An 18,646-nucleotide genomic window follows, 5' to 3' on the forward strand; every position below is an offset into this window, starting at 1 on the left:
GGCCAGTTTGGTCAGCCGCGCACGAACTATCATATTCGACGCAGAATGTGCTGCCGCTACTAACTCCACAGCATTTTGTCAAACGGGGCATTGCCACCCGCCACTGACAAGAATTCCGTTTAGCCAGCTTACATGAAGCCAAGATTTGAGGCGCTTCTAAATAGTCACCAGGTAACATGGTCCTCAACTTCGTTGGCGCCTGTCCTTGAACCTTCTGCCCAAGCCCTGGCGCCGAGGGCGGCTTTGAGTGGAGTACACAACCAACAGATCATCATCACGTCCGTCTCTATAGCCAGAGGAGAATAAATTCCCTCAACAACCATCCCCTCTCTTGATTTCCGAGAACTTTCCCCAGCCCCACTCTTTAACTCCTCTGCATTTCATCCACTCCTAAAACTACAAACTGCCAATTTATGAGTCAAAAATGCTAAACATACAAAGGCTTACCAAAGATTACACGTTGACTATGAGTAGTAGGAGCAGATCGATCGTGGTCAAAAGCGGACCTCGTGTCAGCGCTGCTGGCCCAGTTCCAGTAACGGTTACGGAGGGACTCCCGTCAAACTGAAACCCCCGAGCAGCTGAGAGTTGAGACTTGAGGCAGAGGAAAGAGGAAACAGCGAGCGAGAGCGAGTGAGCGCAGCGGCGAGGCGGAGGAAAGAGGAAACAGCGAGAATCGGGGCGGGGGAAAGCCGCCGAGGAAAAAGGCTCGCTGGCTTGCAAAAGGCGCCGTTTTTAAAGCGGAAAGGGGAGGAGAGGCAAGGAGAGCAGTCCTTCTCTCTTCTCTGCCCCCCGCTCGCCTCTCTGCCACCTCCTTTCTGCCGCTCCGCCCGAAAGAGAGAGGAAGTTTTCGCCTCGGGATGCCGCCGCCGGCCTCTTTTCTTTCCGCTGCTAGTTGATCCCTTCTTGCAACGACTGGCCTCCTCCTCTCGAGCTTGCTTCTCTTCCCTTCCCTTCTCTTCCCTTTCCTTGTAGCGAGGGAGAAGGAAGGAGGAAGAGCGTAAGGTGGCTTTCTCGGGAGATAGATTCCATTCCTCTCATTGGAGGAGGAGGAGGAGTAGTGGGGAATTGGGTAGCTAGGCCAGATCAATTGCTTTCTCTCGATTCTCCTCGCCTTTTCTCCCCGACTTTTCTCTCCCGTGGTTGGTTGGTTGGTTGGTTGTTCCTTGCTTGCGAGGGGGTTCTTGCGTCAGTCAGTCAGTCCTCTGTTCCTGCGCGAGTGGTGAGTGAAGTGGCGAGCCTGGTTTCTTGGTAGATCGGAGCCGGAAAGGGAGGAGGAGGAGGAAGATGGCAGCCGCGCCGCCGCCCAAGGCCGACGAGCTGCAGCCGCACCCGCCCAAGGAGCAGCTGCCCAGCGTCTCCTTCTGCATCACCAGCCCGCCGCCATGGCGTACGTGCTCTCTGCTCTGCTTCACCCTTTTGATTTTGCTCTTTAAAAGCTTCCCTCACTCCCCCGTGCCTGTCCTTCACTGTCCTCAATTCTTTCTCGTACTTGCTGTTTCATACATGTCCAGGCTTTCTTTCTTTCTTTCCCGCTGCATATGTGTGCTGATTATCGACCTGTTCTTGTTGTTAGCGGTGCACATCAGTCTCTTCATATCATATTTTCACTAGGGCCTAAAGTTTTCCGTATTTTTTATTGGGAACAAATTCTTTTGCTTAACCAGTCTGGAAGATTCCTCGATCTTGAATTTATTTACAATGAAAAGGCCTTTCAGTTGCACATCTTTTTATGCAATTGATATATTACTAGTATAGTAGTACTACTCATACTCAAATAGTACTGTATGTTGATGTTTATCTTGTGCTTGTGATCTTGTACTATGCAGCCGAGGCCGTGATTCTAGGATTTCAGCATTTCATAGTCATGCTGGGCACCACCGTCATCATACCAAGCGCGCTTGTTCCTCAAATGGGAGGTGGAAATGTGAGCCCTCCTCAACTCTTTATTTCCTCTCGTTTATTCGCATGAATTCCGTATCTCTGAACAAGGAGACGCTCACTGAATTAATTTCTGTCAGGAGGAGAAAGCTCGGGTAATCCAGACGCTCCTGTTCGTGGCCGGCATAAACACCTTGCTGCAAACCTTCTTCGGGTCTCGCCTCCCCGTCGTGATGGGCGGCTCCTACACCTTTGTCGCGCCGACCATCTCCATCATATTGGCCGGACGCTATGACAACGAGGCAGACCCTCACGAGGTACTTCTCACTGCCCACTGACCGGCCTTCTCATTAATTTGCGAGTTCTTGCAGGAAAAGCTAATGGATTTGTGTTGCTGTCCTCAAGAAATTCCTACGGACGATGAGGGGGACACAAGGCGCTCTCATCATCGCGTCCACGATCCAGATCATCCTTGGCTTCAGCGGCCTCTGGCGCAATGTTGTCAAGTTAGTCCGGTCTTCAGCCTCTCTTCGCCGGATTATAGTAGTACAAGTTCTCTTAGTACTGCACTGTAGCGTTTCAGCTTGTGCAGTTAAGGGTTGAGTTAACTAACTATTCTGCATGATTCCTGTGCAGATTGCTGAGCCCATTATCTGCAGTTCCTCTTGTTTCACTTGTCGGATTTGGGCTTTATGAGCTTGGCTTTCCAGCGGTTAGTTTTGCTCCATCACTTGCTTATTTCCCCCTGCTTCTAGTATCTTCTTGGAATATAGTGAATGAAAGGCACATGATGAAATACAGGTAGCCAAGTGCGTGGAAATCGGTCTTCCAGAGCTCATCCTAATGGTCGCATTTTCTCAGGTACTGCAACATTTTACGAACTTTTGACTGACCAGATCAATGTTTTTAAATGGTTTTCAGCGAGTTAATGATGTAAGTACTGATCATGTTTGTTTCCTGTGCAGTATTTGCCTCATGTGCTGCATTCTGGGAAGGGCGTCTTTGGCCGGTTTTCTGTTCTTTTCACCGTTTCGATCGTGTGGCTCTACGCATACATCCTCACAATCAGTGGCGCCTACAAGAACGTCAGGCCGAAGACGCAGGCGCATTGCCGCGTCGATCGCTCGGGGCTTATCGGAGGAGCTCCATGGTAGGGTCCCAGGAAACCATATTTTTTTATAAAATGTATTCTGATTCTGATGCCATTCCTAAGGAAGGTGTTGCCTGAAATCTGGTTGCAGGATAAGCGTTCCATATCCGTTTCAGTGGGGGGCTCCTACATTCGATGCTGGAGAATGTTTTGCAATGATGATGACTTCATTCATTGCTATTGTAGAGGTTTGTCTGCAATATTTACCCTAGAATAGGAATCAGATGCTATACATTCAGTCATACTAATAAGGTGGTAATGTTTTGACTTGCCAGTCAACTGGAGCCTTTATTGCTGCTTCAAGGTACGCAAGTGCGACGATGATACCTCCATCGATCGTTAGTCGGGGAATTGGTTGGCAGGTAAATGAACCATCGATTGCACAGTGGAGTTTGTATAATCTTATTTTACTTGGTAATAATGCATGCTGATCGCTCTGAAACGTCACTTTCAGGGCATCGGTATCTTGCTTGATTCATTCTTTGGTACAGCCAATGGAACCTCAGTTGCGGTGTAAGTATATGCTTCGGGATAGTAAAAGTGGCATTACTTGACTGAACAGATTTTTTTAGTAATTACTTGATTATCTCTGTGAACTTTTGTATTTGCAGGGAGAATGTTGGTTTACTTGCTGTGACACATGTTGGCAGCAGGAGAGTGGTGCAAATATCTGCCGGCTTCATGATTTTCTTTGCTGTCCTAGGTAATATTATATATCTCCATGCTAAACTTATTTTAAAAGCTATTATTACTATAGTTTTGGTTGGTGCATATATATTTAAAAGCTAAACTTAATTCTGATTCTTTTGGCAAAACAGGGAAATTTGGAGCCCTGTTCGCGTCCATTCCATTGCCTATATTTGCTGGCATGTACTGTGTTTTCTTCGCATATGTTGGTACGTTCAGATATCCGAAACCGCTTGTAGTCGTTCGGAAGTCCTACATTTGATTGTTTTCAGCGTGTGACGTTGCCATTTTTGACACCAGTATGAATGTATGATTCATGGGTTCTTTGCCGAGCAGGTGCGTGTGGTCTGAGCTTCCTTCAGTTCTGCAACTTGAACAGCTTCAGGACCAAGTTCATCCTGGGCTTCTCCTTCTTCATCGGCATATCGGTTCCTCAGTACTTCAACGAGTACGCCTCCGTCTCGGGCCATGGCCCGGTGCACACGGGCGCTAGATGGGTACGACGATAAGCACACGCCAACTTGGTCTCTCGCCATCGTTCATCCTTCAGCAGCTCTCTGAAAAGAAATCACTAACCGTTTAACACGTTTGTCCATTTGGGCAGTTCAACGACATGATCAACGTGCCCTTCTCGAACAAGCCGTTCGTGGCGGGGCTGGTGGCCTACTTCCTGGACAACACGATGCACCTGCACCAGAGCGCGGTGAGGAAGGACAGAGGGTACCACTGGTGGGACAAGTTCAGGAGCTTCAAGAAGGACGCCAGGAGCGAGGAGTTCTACTCCCTGCCCTTCAACCTCAACAAGTTCTTCCCTTCGGTCTGATCGCGCAATGCCGGTCGCGGGGAAGGGCGCTGCCGGTCCGCTTTGTTCGTGCACTGGATGAACATGGTCCTGCTAGCTTGATCTGTCGAGTTTTTGTGGTGCCGCTGCGCGTCGATTTCGTGTATTTATGGACGAAATGGACTTGGTTGGACCGGTGGGGACGCCATGTTCGTTTTCTGGTTCTGCGCGGATCAACGTCTTATAAGTTATAACCTGTTGTTAATTAGTCTGTTGATGTACATGCTGCTTTCCTAGCCCTGGAAGAAAGATCATCATTAGTATGGTGGTTTATAATGATAATTTATTTCCTACTTCCTTCGTTACATGAGCGAATCTAGGCTCTGAAACGCGTCTAGAGATGCTCATTTCATCGACACAGGTCAGAGGTAGTAGAAAGTAGAAACTAAAGAGTGGAGATTTCGATTTGTGCTATTTCTTAGTCTTGCTATTTCCAAAACTAATAATGCCTAACCTGATACGTGCTTTTTGAAAGAAAGGAGTATCATGCCCCCATTTTTTTTCGCATATTTCTAGTATAAGATACACAAACACTTTCGAGGAATTTGTATTTTTTGTATTTTCAGAACATGAGCATATTGACATACAGACATTTCTGTTTCACATGCAAAATAATTTGGAAAAATATATGCATAATTTTGTGACAAAAAGAATAATTTTACTTTGCTATATGGGAACATTTGATTTTTAGACAGAATTTTCTTTTTCACGTGCAAGAATATATTTTTAGGGTGTTCAAGAATATTTTTAATAATGAACATACTTATCAATACAATAACACTTTTTTAATATGCATGATTTTTTTTTTCAATATGTGATTTCTTTTTACAGCTCAAAGTACATCTTTACTCACTACAACCAATAAGAGTTATATCATTTATAATAGGAGGTGCAATGAGAGGTGGCGGAATATATAGCTCATGGGCCCCGAGTGTAGGCCTCACGGAAGGTGTGCTCATAGGAGACTGTTGTGAATTCCCAAACCAGGAAATGGCAATCACGGAAGATTGCAAAGGCCAATCATGATGAGTGCATCTCATTTTTTATTGTGTCGATGACCTCCGTAATGTCGAAACTCATCACAAGTCTGGAGCACCCCACAGGCTCTGTTAACAGCATGTCTGAAAGAGTTGTCCCCTTTCCCACATAGGTACCAAGCAAGACAATGCTAAGCTCATCACTGTAGAATTTTAAAAGACTAAGAAACGAGCTAAAAAAATTGGGCCAAGAATCTCTCCAATTTGGATGGTATCATCAAAGCTACAAACGAAGTTATACTTATGTGGGACATGATTGAAGAATTCGGAGATCTCTCACGTATTGAAAGCAATGGTAGATATATTCTCAAAGATCACTTACTCATGATTCTTTCATTCCATAGGATCTAGACACAGAGGGCTACAATAAGATGGGTTAAATTTGGGGATAAAAACTCATAGTTTTTTTCCAACTTAAGGCTACCATTAAATACAGAAACGAATGTATTGCCTCATTACAAGATGAGTTGGGTAACGAGCATAAGCAACATTTCTCTATGCCTTGTTTTGTTCAAAGACACACTTGGACAATTTGCTCCCACTCGCAACCTTGTGAATCTGAGCTCTCTCATCCAAAAATTGGATAACATGCAAGAGCTAGAAGCCCCCTTCTCCAAGCAGGAAATTGATGAAGTTATCAATCACCTTCCCACAAATAAAACCCGTGGACCTGGATTCAGTGGTGCATTTATAAAAGTATGTTGGGACATCATCTCACTTGACTTTTATAAACTTCTAGAGGACTGACAACCTGGGAATGTCAATTTACAAAGCATTAATGCATCTTTTATCATTCTCATTCCAAGAAACATACTTCTATTAATATGTCGATGATTTTAGGCCAATCTCTTTGTTGAACTACAACATCAAAAGTATTACAGAGTTGTTGGCTAATAGCCTTCGAAAGGTTATTCTCGGGATCATTCATGCCAACCGATATGGATTCATTAAGGACAAAACAATTCAGGACTGCCTAGCTTGGGCCTTTGAATATCTCCACCATTGCTATCATTCCAAAAAACGAACTATTGTGTTGAAGCTAGATTTTGAAAAGAGCTTTTGATCTTATTGAACATAGTAATTTTTTTGAAATTCTTCAAGCTAGAGGATTTGGAGACATGTTGATTATCTCGATGAACATGATCTTTTCTTCAGGCACTTCCTATGTTTTACTTAATGGTGTTCCTCTTAAAGTTTTCCATTGTAATAGAGGAATTAGGTAAGGAGATCCACTTTCACCACTTATCTTTGTGCTTGTTGTTGATTTATGCTAGCCCATTATTAATGAAGCCATGCAACAATAGCTCATCAAGGCTCCATTGAATAGCAGGCTTGCCCTCAATTTCCATTTATCCAATATGTTAATGATAAAATTCGGGTGCTCCTTGCACACCCTTCTCCACTAATGCACATTCACAATATTCTACTCCATTATGTTGGTTTCACTGGCCTCAAAGTTTGTTAAAGTAAGTGTGTTCTAGCGCCAATTAATGTGCGTGAAGATCACTTGCCCACTCTACCTGGCACAAAGGGATGTCGGCGGGAAAGCTTTCCTTTCACCTATCTTGGCCTTAATATGGGCATAACTAAACAAAAAATTGAAGACTTCCTTGCAATCATGCAAAGAATTGAGAGAAGGCTTGTTGGCTGCTCTAACCTGCTCTCATATGATGGCATATTTTTATTGGTAAAATTTGTCTTCTCAGCTCTCCGCCTATCTTCTTTATGTGCACCCTGGCTCTTCGTGCTGGAGTAACAGCTCAAATCAACAAATATGTGAGAAACTTATGGAAAAAATTTAGTATGGAGGACAATGGCGCTGCACTTATTGCTTGGAACAAACTTTGTAAGCCAAATTAGCAGGGTGGTCTTGGCATTTTGCATATAATAATTCCTAGCAAAGCCCTCCTCATGGGAACTTGTTCAAAGCTATGAATAAAAAGATGTGCCTTGGGTCAAGCTCATTTGGGAAACATACTCTCACACAAACATCCCCTTGACCAAATGGAAGGGTTATGCTAGTGGAAGGCCCACCTTGCTCTGATTCCATATTTTAGGCACACTAGCTCTTGCTCTGTCTCCTTTGGAAGTACCATACTACTTTGGAAGGATAATTGGAATGGAGAGACTCTTAAGCAAAACAAAAAAATGTGATGCACTCATTTGCCTATAATGAGTCTATCTCCATATGAGGTTTTGTGTTATCAATGTTTGAACTAAGCACTTTCATTTACCGCTCTCAAGCCAAGTTTTCAATCAATTCACTAAGTTAGAAGACGTCATCCTTGGATTGCACGCTTCTCAGAAGGAGAGGTGGATTTAATGGTAGACCCGACAAATACTTTTCCATGCTCATGTACAATCACATGACGGGGGAAAGGAGGGAATCCAATTTTCAAGATCATCTGGAATAGCTCTAGCAGACTTTCACTTAATTTTTTGTCTCATTGGTTGCCCACTATATCACAAGATCTTTGTTACAAACAGAAGGCATGCATCTAGACAACCCCTTTTGCCCAAATCGTCGTCCGAATGCTAAAGAAATCATCATGCACCTGCTATTGGATTGCTCGAGATCATTGATTCCTAATAAAAGCAGAGGTACACGTGCCTACGAGGACACAATGCTAGCTTTCAATCATCTACCTAAATCTTTCACCATGGAAGTTTTCATTCTTGGATGCTGGAATATTTGGATTCATAGGAATGGAAAGGTTTTTAGAACCTTACAGCCAACTGTTGGGGAATGTTGCATGGGAAACAAAAAATTTCCTACGCTCACCAAGATCAATCTATGGAGATCAACATCTACGAGAGGGGGAATGAATCTACATACCCTTGTAGATTGCTAAGCAAAAGAGTATATAACGCGGTTGATGTAGTCGTACTCTTCACGATCCAATCGCGATCCAATCTGATCCAGCACCGAACGGACGAAACCTCCGCGTTTAGCATATGTGCGACCCAATGGCGTCTCCTTCTTGATCCAGCAAGAGAGGAAGGAGAAGTAGATGGGATCTCAACCAACACGATGGCGTGGTGGAGATGGTGGTGTCACAGTGCCCGCACAGCTTCGCCAAGTGCCTCTGGAATGACGTACGAGGAAGAAACAAGAGAGACAAGAGGAGGGTCACGGCCGTGGGAGAGTCTCCTGCCCCCTTGCGCATCCCCGCATTTATATAGGCATAGAAGGGGTTGGTGGATTGCCCTCCAAGCCCCTAGGGTCGTTGATAAAAGGGGGGAGGAAAGAAATCCCTCCTTTCCTTACCCACTCATCACTATCCCCGCTTTTTAGGGATCTCGATCTTATCCTTTCCTGATATGATCCTATTCCTTTTAAGGGGGATATTGATGCGCCTAGACTAGGGGTGTGGGGACTTTCCCCACTACCCATGTCCATGTGGGTCCCCATGCAGGTGGTCAACACTCTGGAACCTTCTAGAACCTTCCCGGTACAATATCGAAAGATCCTAAACATTTATCAGAACCGTGAATATGACTTCCCATATATAAATATTTACCTCTGGACCATTCCGGAACTCCTCGTGATGTCCGAGATCTCATCCGGGACTCCGAACAACATTCAGTCACCAATGTACATATCCGAGTACTTCAGTCTATGCATTCGGTTTTTTCGGTTTGATTTGATTCGGTTTATACAGTTTTTGTTTTATACAGTTTTTATACTTCGTTTTATACGGTTTTATACAAAGATACGATTTGTTTTACGTAATAACCATTTAATTTCGGTTCGGTTTCGGTAATAACCAAGATTACCAAAGTTGACGCGAATTTGTATACAATAAATAATATTTTGGTCACATGATTTGGTTCATGTATATACATTAGATTTTTTGTGAAAACTATGTACGTAAATTGGGTCATTAGATGTTTGACATGATTTTGTTATAAGCATTAGATGGCAGTAGATATGAGAAGTTTGGCATGTTACATAGACTGATTAGAGGGAGGAAGTAGGAAAAGGAAGGAGAGGGAAATCCTACGTATCTCCAACAACAACGAGGCCACGACAAACGCGATCAACTATTACAAAAAATAAGCGATCACGTGCCTAGGTAGCATAGTAGCGCTATATGGGCCGAATACTTTAAGCCCAAACATGCACCGCATACCATAGGTGCCCTGTTCGTTGGTTCGAGCGATAGCTAGCTATTTAATCCCACCTCATCGACCAAGCTGCAACACGGTGAACGGATGGCTATAAAAGAAAGGGCCATGAAGAGATCAGCCCCAACTATGGCACATTAAAGCAAACTTTAGTTGTTTCAGTTTAACCGAAAAACCGAAGGTTAAATGGTTTCTAAAATTGGAGCTCAAACTGAAAACCACAACCTGAAAAAAAAATCGGTCTTGTTTTGTTTTTCAGTTTGGTTTTTGGTTTTTGGTTTCCGGTTCAGTTTTACACACCCTGACGAGTACTACTCTAGCGTCATCGAACGTTAAGCATGCGGACCCTACGCGTTCGAGAATCATGTATACATGACCGATACACCTCTCCGGTCAATAACCAATAGCGGAACCCGGATGCCCATATTGGTTCCTGCATATTCCACAAAGATCTTTATTGGTCGAACGACGATGTCAAGGATTCAGTCGATCCCATATGCAGTTCCCTTTTTAAAACAATATGTTACTTGCCCGATATTCGATCGTCGGTATCTCCATACCTAGTTCAATATGATTATCGACAAGTCTCTTTACTCGTTACATAATACAAGATCTCGTGACTAACTCCTTAGTAACATTGCTTGCAACCTTCTTGTGATGTTGTATTACTGAGAGGGCCCACAGACACCTCTCCGTCAAATGGAGGGACAAATCCCAGTCTTGATCCATGCCAACCCAATACACACCCTCACAAATACCTGTAGAGTACCTTTATGGTCACCCATTTACGAAGTGACATTTGATACACACAAGGCATTCCTCCGGTGTTAGGGAGTTGCATGATCTCATGATCTTAGGAACAGATACTTGACATGAAGAAAGCACTAGCAACAAACTAAGTGATACGATCATGTGCTATGCTTACGGTTGGGTCATGTCCATCACATCATTCTCCTAATGATGTGACCCCGTTATCAAATGACAACTCATGTCTATGGTTAGGAAACCTTAACCATATTTGATCAATGAGCTAATCTAGTAGAGGCTCGCTAGGGACACAGTGTTGTCTATGTATCCACACATGTATCTCAGTTTTCGATCAACACAATCCTAGAATGGATAATAGACGTTTATCATGAACAAGGAAATATGATAATAACCAATTTCTTATTGCCTCTAGGGCATATTTTCAACAGTCTCCCACTTGCACTAGAGTCAATAATGTAGTATTACATGGTCATGAATCTAACACCCATAGAGTTCTGGTGATGATCATGTTTTGCTCGTGGAAGAGGTTTAGTCAACGAATCTGCAACATTCAGATTCGTGTGTACTTTGCAAATGTTTATGTATTCCTCCTAAATATAATCGCGGGTGAAATTGAAGCGACGCTTTATGTATCTGGTCCTTTTATGAAACCTTGGTTCCTTGGCTAGAGCAATGGCACCAGTGTTGTCACAAAACAGGGTCATTGGATCCAGTGCACTCGGCACAACTCCAAGATCCATCATGAACTGGTTCATCCAGGCACCTTGCTTCGATGCTTCTGAAGGAGCTATGTACTCCACTTCACATGTAGAATCAACTACCATGCTTTGCTTGGAAGCGCACCATCTTACCGCTGCTCCATTCACAATAAATATGTATCCAGTTTGAGACTTAGAGTCATCCGGATCTTTGTCAAAGCTAGCATCGACGTAACCCTTTACAGCTCTTGATCACCTCCATAAACGAGAAACATGTCCCTAGTTCTTTTCAGGTACTTAAGGATATTCTTGATCGATGTCCAGTGTTCCACTCATCGATCACGTTGAAACCTTCCGGCCATACTTATGGCAAGGCTGACATCTGGCCTTATGCACAACATCGCATACATAATAGAGCCTATGGCTGAAGCGTAGGGGATGACACTCATCTTCTCTCAATCCTCTGTAGTCGTTGGCATTGAGTCCTACTCAACTTCACACATTGTAGGATAGGCAAGAACCCCTTCTTGGACTGATCCATTTCGAACTTCTTCAAAACCTTATCAAGGTATGTGCTTTGTGAAAGTCCAATTAAGTGTCTCGATCTATCTCTATAGATCTTTATGCCTAGTATGTAAACAGCTTCTCCGAGGTCTTTCATTGAAAACCTCTTGTTCAAATATATCTTCACACTTTCCAAAAGTTCTATGTAGTTTCCAATCAGCAATATGTCATCCACATATAATATTAGAAACGCTATAGAGATCCCACTCACTTTTGTATACACAAGCTTCTCCATAAACTTGTATAAACTCAAATGCTTCGATCACCTCATCAAAGCGAAGATTCCAACTCCTAGATGCTTGCACCAGTCCATAAATGGATCGTTGTAGCTTGCATACTTTGTCAGCATTCTTTGGATCATCAAAACCTTCTGGTTGCATCTGTTGGAAATATGCCCTAGAGGCAATAATAAATTAGTTATTATTATATTTCTTTGTTCATGATAATCGTTTATTATCCATGCTATAATTGTATTGATTGGAAACACAGTGCATGTGTGGATACATAGACAAAACACTGTCCCTAGTAAGCCTCTAGTTGACTAGCTCGTTGATCAAAGATGGTCAAGGTTTCCTGACCATAGGCAAGTGTTGTCACTTGATAACGGGATCACATCATTAGGAGAATCATGTGATGGACTAGACCCAAACTAATAGACGTAGCATGTTGATCGTGTCATTTTGTTGCTACTGTTTTCTGCGTGTCAAGTCTTTGTTCCTATGACCATGAGAGCATATAACTCACTGACACCGGAGGAATGCTTTGTGTGTATCAAACGTCGCAACGTAACTGGGTGACTATAAAGATGCTCTACAGGTATCTCCGAAGGTGTTCGTTGAGTTAGTATGGATCGAGACTGGGATTTATCACTCCATGTGACGGAGAGGTATCTCGGGGCCCACTCGGTAATACAACATCACACACAAGCCTTGCAAGCAATGTGACTTAGTGTAAGTTGCGGGATCTTGTATTACAGAATGAGTAAAGAGACTTGCCGGTAAACGAGATTGAAATAGGTATGCGGATACTGACGATCGAATCTCGGGCAAGTAACATACCGAAGGACAAAGGACATACAGGATTATATGAATCCTTGGCACTGAGGTTCAAACGATAAGATCTTCGTAGAATATGTAGGATCCAATATGGGCATCCAGGTCCCGCTATTGGATATTGACCGAGGAGTCACTCGGGTCATGTCTACATAGTTCTCGAACCCGCAAGGTCTGCACACTTAAGGTTCGACGTTGTTTTATGCATATTTGAGTTATATGGTTGGTTACCGAATGTTGTTCGGAGTCCCGGATGAGATCACGGACGTCACGAGGGTTTCCGGAATGGTCCGGAAACGAAGATTGATATATAGGAGAAAAGAAAAAAAAGAGGTGGGAAAGGAGAGAAGGACTCCACCTTCCAATCCTAGTTGGACTAGGATTGGAGGAGGACTCCTCCTCCCTTGGTGGCGCAGCCCTTGGGGCTCCTTGAGCCTCAAGGCAAGCCTCCCCTCTCCTCCTCCTATATATATGGAGCTATTAGGGCTGATTTTAGACAACTTTTGCCACGGCATCCCGACCACATACCTCCAGGGTTTTTCCTCTAGATCGCGTTTCTACGGAGCTCGGGCGGAGCCCTGCTGAGATTAGATCACCACCAACCTCTGGAGCGCCGTCACGCTGCCGGAGAACTCATCTACCTCTCCGTCTCTCTTGCTGGATCAAGAAGGCCGAGATCATCGTCGAGCTGTACGTGTGCTGAACGCGGAGGTGTCGTCCGTTCGGCACTAGATCGAAGCGGATCGTGGGACGGATCGCGGGACGGTTCGTGGGACGGTTCGCGGGGCGGATCGAGGGACGTGAGGACGTTCCACTACATCAACCGCGTTCACTAACGCTTCTGCTGTGCGATCTACAAGGGTACGTAGATCGGAAATCCCCTCTCGTAGATGGACATCACCATGATAGGACTTCGTGCGCATAGGAAATTTTTTGTTTCCCATGCGACGTTCCCCAACAGTGGCATCATGAGCTAGGTTCATGCGTAGATGTAATCTCGAGTAGAACACAAAAGTTTTTGTGGGCGGTGATGTGCGTTTTGCTGCCCTCCTTAGTCTTTTCTTGATTCCGCGGTATTGTTGGATCGAAGCGGCTCGGACCGACATTACTCGTACGCTTACGAGAGACTGGTTTCATCGCTACGAGTAACTCCGTTGCTCAAAGATGACCGGCGAGTGTCGGTTTCTCCAACTTTAGTTGAATCAGATTTGACCGAGGAGGTCCTTGGATGAGGTTAAATAGCAATTCATATATATCCGTTGTGGTGTTTGCGTAAGTAAGATGCGATCCTACTAGATACCCATGGTCACCACGTAAAACATGCAACAACAATTAGAGAACGTCTAACTTGTTTTTGCAGGGTATGCTTGTGATGTGATATGGCCAAAGATGTGATGTGATATATTGGATGTATGAGATGATCATGTTGTAATAGTTAATATCGACTTGCACGTCGATGGTACGGCAACCGGCAGGAGCCATAGGGTTGTCTTTAAACTGACGTTTGTGCTTGCAGATGCGTTTACTATATTGCTAGGACGTAGCTTTAGTAGTAATAGCATGAGTAGCACGACAACCCCGATGGCGACACGTTGATGGAGATCATGATGATGGAGATCATGGTGTGACGCCGGTGACAAGAAGATCGTGCCGGTGCTTTGGTGATGGAGATCAAGAAGCACATGATGATGGCCATATCATGTCACTTATGTATTGCATGTGATGTTAATCCTTTATGCACCTTATCTTGCTTAGAACGACGGTAGCATTATGAGGTGATCTCTCACTAAAATTTCAAGACGAAATTGTGTTCTCCCCGACTGTGCACCGTTGCGACAGTTCTTCGTTTCGAGACACCACGTGATGATCGGGTGTGATAGACTCAACGTTCACATACAACGGGTGCAAAACAGTTGCACACGCGGAACACTCGGGTTAAGCTTGACGAGCCTAGCATGTGCAGACATGGCCTCGGAACACATGAGACCGAAAGGTCGAGCATGAATCGTATAGTTGATATGATTAGCATAGAGATGCTTACTAGTGAAACTATTCTCGACTCACGTGATGATCGGACTTGAGATAGTGGATTTGGATCATGTACCACTCAAATGACTAGAGAGATGTACTTTTTGAGTGGGAGTTCTTAAGTAATATGATTAATTGAACTAATTGTCATGAACATAGTCTAATGGTCTTTGCGAATTACGATGTAGCTTGCGCTATAGCTCTGCTATTTTTATATGTTCCTAGAGAAAATTTAGTTGAAAGTTGATAGTAGCAAACTTTGCAGAGGATTGTCCTCGTTGCTGCGCAGAAGGCTTATGTCCTTAATGCACCACTCGGTGTGCTGCACCTCGAGCGTCGTCTGTGGATGCTGTGAACATCCAACATACACGTTTCTGATGACTACACGATAGTTCAGTACAAAATACTTAATGCCTTAGAAGCAAGGCGCCAAAGACGTTCTGAAACGTCACAGAACATAAGAGATGTTCTAAAGAGATGAAATTGTGATTTCATGCTTGTGCCCTTGTTAAGAGGTACGAGACCTCTGACAAGATTCTTTGTCCACAAAGTAAGGGAGAAAAGCTCAATCGTTGAGCGTGTGCTCAGATTATCTGAGTACGACAATCGCTTGAATCAAGTGGGAGTTAATCTTCCAGATGAGATAGTGATGGTTCTCCAAAGTCACTGCCACCAAGCTGTGAGAGCTTCGTGATGACCTATAACATATCAAGGATAGATACAATGATCCTTGAGCAATTCACGATGTTTGACACTACGAAAGTAGAAATCAAGAAGGAGCATCAATAGTTGATGGTTAGTAAAACCACTAAGTTTCAAGAAAGGCAAGGGCTAGAAGGGATACTTCATGAAACGGCAAAACAATTGCTGCACTAATGAAGAGACCCAAGATTAAACCCAAACCCGATACTAAGTGCTTCTGTAATGAGGGGAACAGTCACTGAGGCGGAGCAACTCTAGATACTTCGTAGATAAGAAGGCTGGCAAAAGTCGAAAGAAGTATATTTGATATACATGATGTTGATGTGTACTTTACTAGTACTCCTAGTAGCACGAGGGTATTGGATACCGGTTCGGTTGCTAAGTGATTAGTAACACGAAATGAAAGCTACGGCATAAACGGAGACTAGCTGAAGGCGAGGTGACGATACGTGTTGGAAGTGTTTCCGAGGTTGATATGATCAAACGTCGCACGCTCCCTCTACCATCGGGATTGGTGTTAAACCTAAATAATTGTTATTTGGTGCTTGCGTTAAGCATGAACATGATTGGATCGTGTTTATTTCAATACGATTATTCATTTAAAGAGAATAATGGTTACTCTATTTTCTTGAATAATCACCTTCAATGGTTTATTGAATCTCGATCGTAGTGTTATACATGTTCATGATATTGGTGCCAAAAGATACGAGGTAATGATGATAGTACCACTTACTTGTGGCACTGCCGCTTGAGTCATGTTGGTATAAATTGCATGAAGTGGCTCCATGCTGATGGATCTTTATACTCACTTGATTTTGAATCACTAGTGACATGCAAATCATACCACATGAGCAAGGCCTTGTTTTCATTGAGATGAAACAAGATAGTAACTTGTTGGAAGTGATACATTTTGATGTATGCAGTCCAATGGGTGCTGAGGCACGCAGTGGATATCATTATGTTCTTACTTCAATGACGATTTGAGCAGATACAAGAGTATTTACTTAATGAATCACAAGTCTGAAATGTTGAAAAGTTCAATTCTGTTTCGGAGTGAAGTTCGTCGTAACAAGAGGATAAACTGTCTACGATATGATCATAGAAATAAATATCTGAGTTACGAGTTCTGGTACGCAGTTAAGACAATGTGGAAATTGTTTCGCAGTTCATGCCACCTGGAACATCATAGTGTGATGATGTGTCTGAACGTCATAGCCACACACTATTTGGTATGGTGCATGCTATGATGTCTCTTATCGAATTACCACTATCGTTTATGGGTTATGCATTAGAGACAACCGCATTCACTTTAAATAGGGCACCGCGTATTTCCGTTGAGATGACACAATATAGACTGAGGTTTAGAGAAATCTAAACTTTCGTTTCTTGAAAGTTTGGGGCTTCGACACTTATGTGAAAAAGTTTCAGTATGATAAGCTCGAACCCAAGGCGGATAAATGCATCTTCATAGGATATCCAAAACAGTTGGGTACATCTCCTATCTCAGATCCGAAAGCAAAGTGTTTGTTTCTAGAAACGGATCCTTTCTCGAGGAAAGGTTTCTCTCGGAAAAAAAATTGAGTGGGAGGGTGGTAGAACTTGATGAGGTTATTGAATCATCACTTCAACCAGTGTGTAGCAGGGCGCAGAAAGTTGTTCCCGTGGCGCCTACACCAATTGAAGTGAAAGCTGATGATGGTGATCATCGAGCATCGGATCAAGTTACTACAAGCCTCGTAGGTTGATAAGGTCGCGTACTACTCCAGAGTGGTACGGTAACCCTGTCTTGGAGGTCATGTTGTTGAGCAACAGTGAACCTACGAGTTATGGAGAAAGCAATGGTGGGCCCCGATTCCGACAAATGGCTGGAAGCCATGAAATCCGAGAGAGGATCCATGTATGAAAACAAAGTGTAGACTTTGGAAGAACTACTTGATGGTCATAGGACTGTTGAGTAAAGATGGATCTTTAAAAGGAAGACAGACGATGATGGTGATAAGTCACTATTAAGAAAAGCTCGACTTGTCGCAAAGATGTTTCCGACAAGATCAAACAGTTGACTATGATGAGACTTTCTCACTCGTAGCGATGCTAAAAGTCTGTTAGAATTATGTTAGTAGTTGCTGCATTATTTATGAAATATTGCACATAGGATGTCAAAACATTGTTTCCTCGACGGTTTCCTTGAGCAAACATTGTATGTGATACAACCAGGAGGTTTTGTCGATCCTAAAGATACTAGCAAGTATGCAAGCTCCAGCAATCCTTCAATGGACTGGTGCAAGCATCTCGGAGTTGGAATATACACTTTGATGAGATGATCAAAGATTTTGGGTTTGTACAAGGTTTATGAGAAACTTGTATTTCCAAAGAAGTGAGTAGGAGCACTATAGAATTTCTGATAAGTATATATGGTTGACATATTGTGGATGAGAAGTAATGTAGAATTTCTGTAAAGCATACAAGGTTGTTTGAAAGGAGTTTTCAAAGGAATACCTGGATTGCGCTACTTGAACGTTGAGCATCAAAGATCTACGGAGATAGATAAAAAGCGCTTAATAGAAGTTTCAACAAGATGCATGCCTTGACAAGTTTTTGAAGGGGTTCAAAATAGATCAGCAAAGAAGGAGTTCTTGGTTGCGTTGTGAGGTGTGAATTTGAGTAAGACTCAAAACCCGACCCCGGCAGAATAAAGAGAATAGACGAAGGTCGGCTTCTATGCCTTGGCCGTAGAATCTGAAGTATGCCATGCTGGGTACCGCACCTGATGTGTGCCTTGACTCAAAGTGTGTTGAGAGGTACAGAGAGTGATCCATGATTGAATCACTAGCAGCGGTCAAAATTTATCCTTAGTAACTGATGGACTAAGGAATTTTTCTCGATTATGGAGGTGGTTAAAGAGTTTGTCGTAAAGGGTTATGTCGATGCAAGCTTTGACACTAATCCGAATAACTATGAGTAGTGAAACGGATTCGTATAGTAGAGTAGATGTTTGGAGTATTTCCGAATAGCACATAGTAGCAGCACCTATAAGATGACATAAAGATTTGTAAAGAACACACGGATCTGAAAGTTTCAGAACCGTTGACTAAAAGCTCTCTCACCAGCAA

At 43.4% G+C, this 18,646-nt stretch overlaps 1 protein-coding gene across 1 annotated transcript; it reads left to right on the forward strand.

Moving 5' to 3' along the window:
- Positions 1-595: 595 nt before the first annotated feature.
- On the forward strand, positions 596-4,852 carry LOC123395765 (nucleobase-ascorbate transporter 6-like). The gene is made up of 14 exons (XM_045090795.1): positions 596-1,390; positions 1,830-1,927; positions 2,022-2,198; positions 2,287-2,387; positions 2,518-2,593; positions 2,683-2,742; positions 2,847-3,031; positions 3,123-3,219; positions 3,307-3,393; positions 3,486-3,544; positions 3,643-3,734; positions 3,850-3,927; positions 4,055-4,215; positions 4,323-4,852. Exons 1-14 carry the CDS (start codon positions 1,288-1,290, stop codon positions 4,539-4,541), a joined length of 1,593 nt encoding a protein of 530 aa, XP_044946730.1. The 5' UTR covers positions 596-1,287; the 3' UTR covers positions 4,542-4,852.
- Positions 4,853-18,646: the final 13,794 nt, after the last annotated feature.

This window comes from Hordeum vulgare, chromosome 5H (assembly GCF_904849725.1).
Source record: "Hordeum vulgare subsp. vulgare chromosome 5H, MorexV3_pseudomolecules_assembly, whole genome shotgun sequence".
NCBI lineage: Eukaryota > Viridiplantae > Streptophyta > Magnoliopsida > Poales > Poaceae > Hordeum > Hordeum vulgare.

What these genes read in the sequence shown, in the direction of transcription:
- LOC123395765 (XM_045090795.1), top strand. Translation starts at nt 1,288, where the DNA reads ATGGCAGCCGCGCCGCCGCCCAAGGCCGACGAGCTGCAGCCGCACCCG. An exon ending in CTCAAATGGGAGGTGGAAAT is followed by an intron (nt 1,928 to 2,021) that starts GTGAGCCCTCCT and finishes AATTTCTGTCAG; the next exon opens with GAGGAGAAAGCTCGGGTAAT. An exon ending in CTTATCGGAGGAGCTCCATG is followed by an intron (nt 3,032 to 3,122) that starts GTAGGGTCCCAG and finishes ATCTGGTTGCAG; the next exon opens with GATAAGCGTTCCATATCCGT.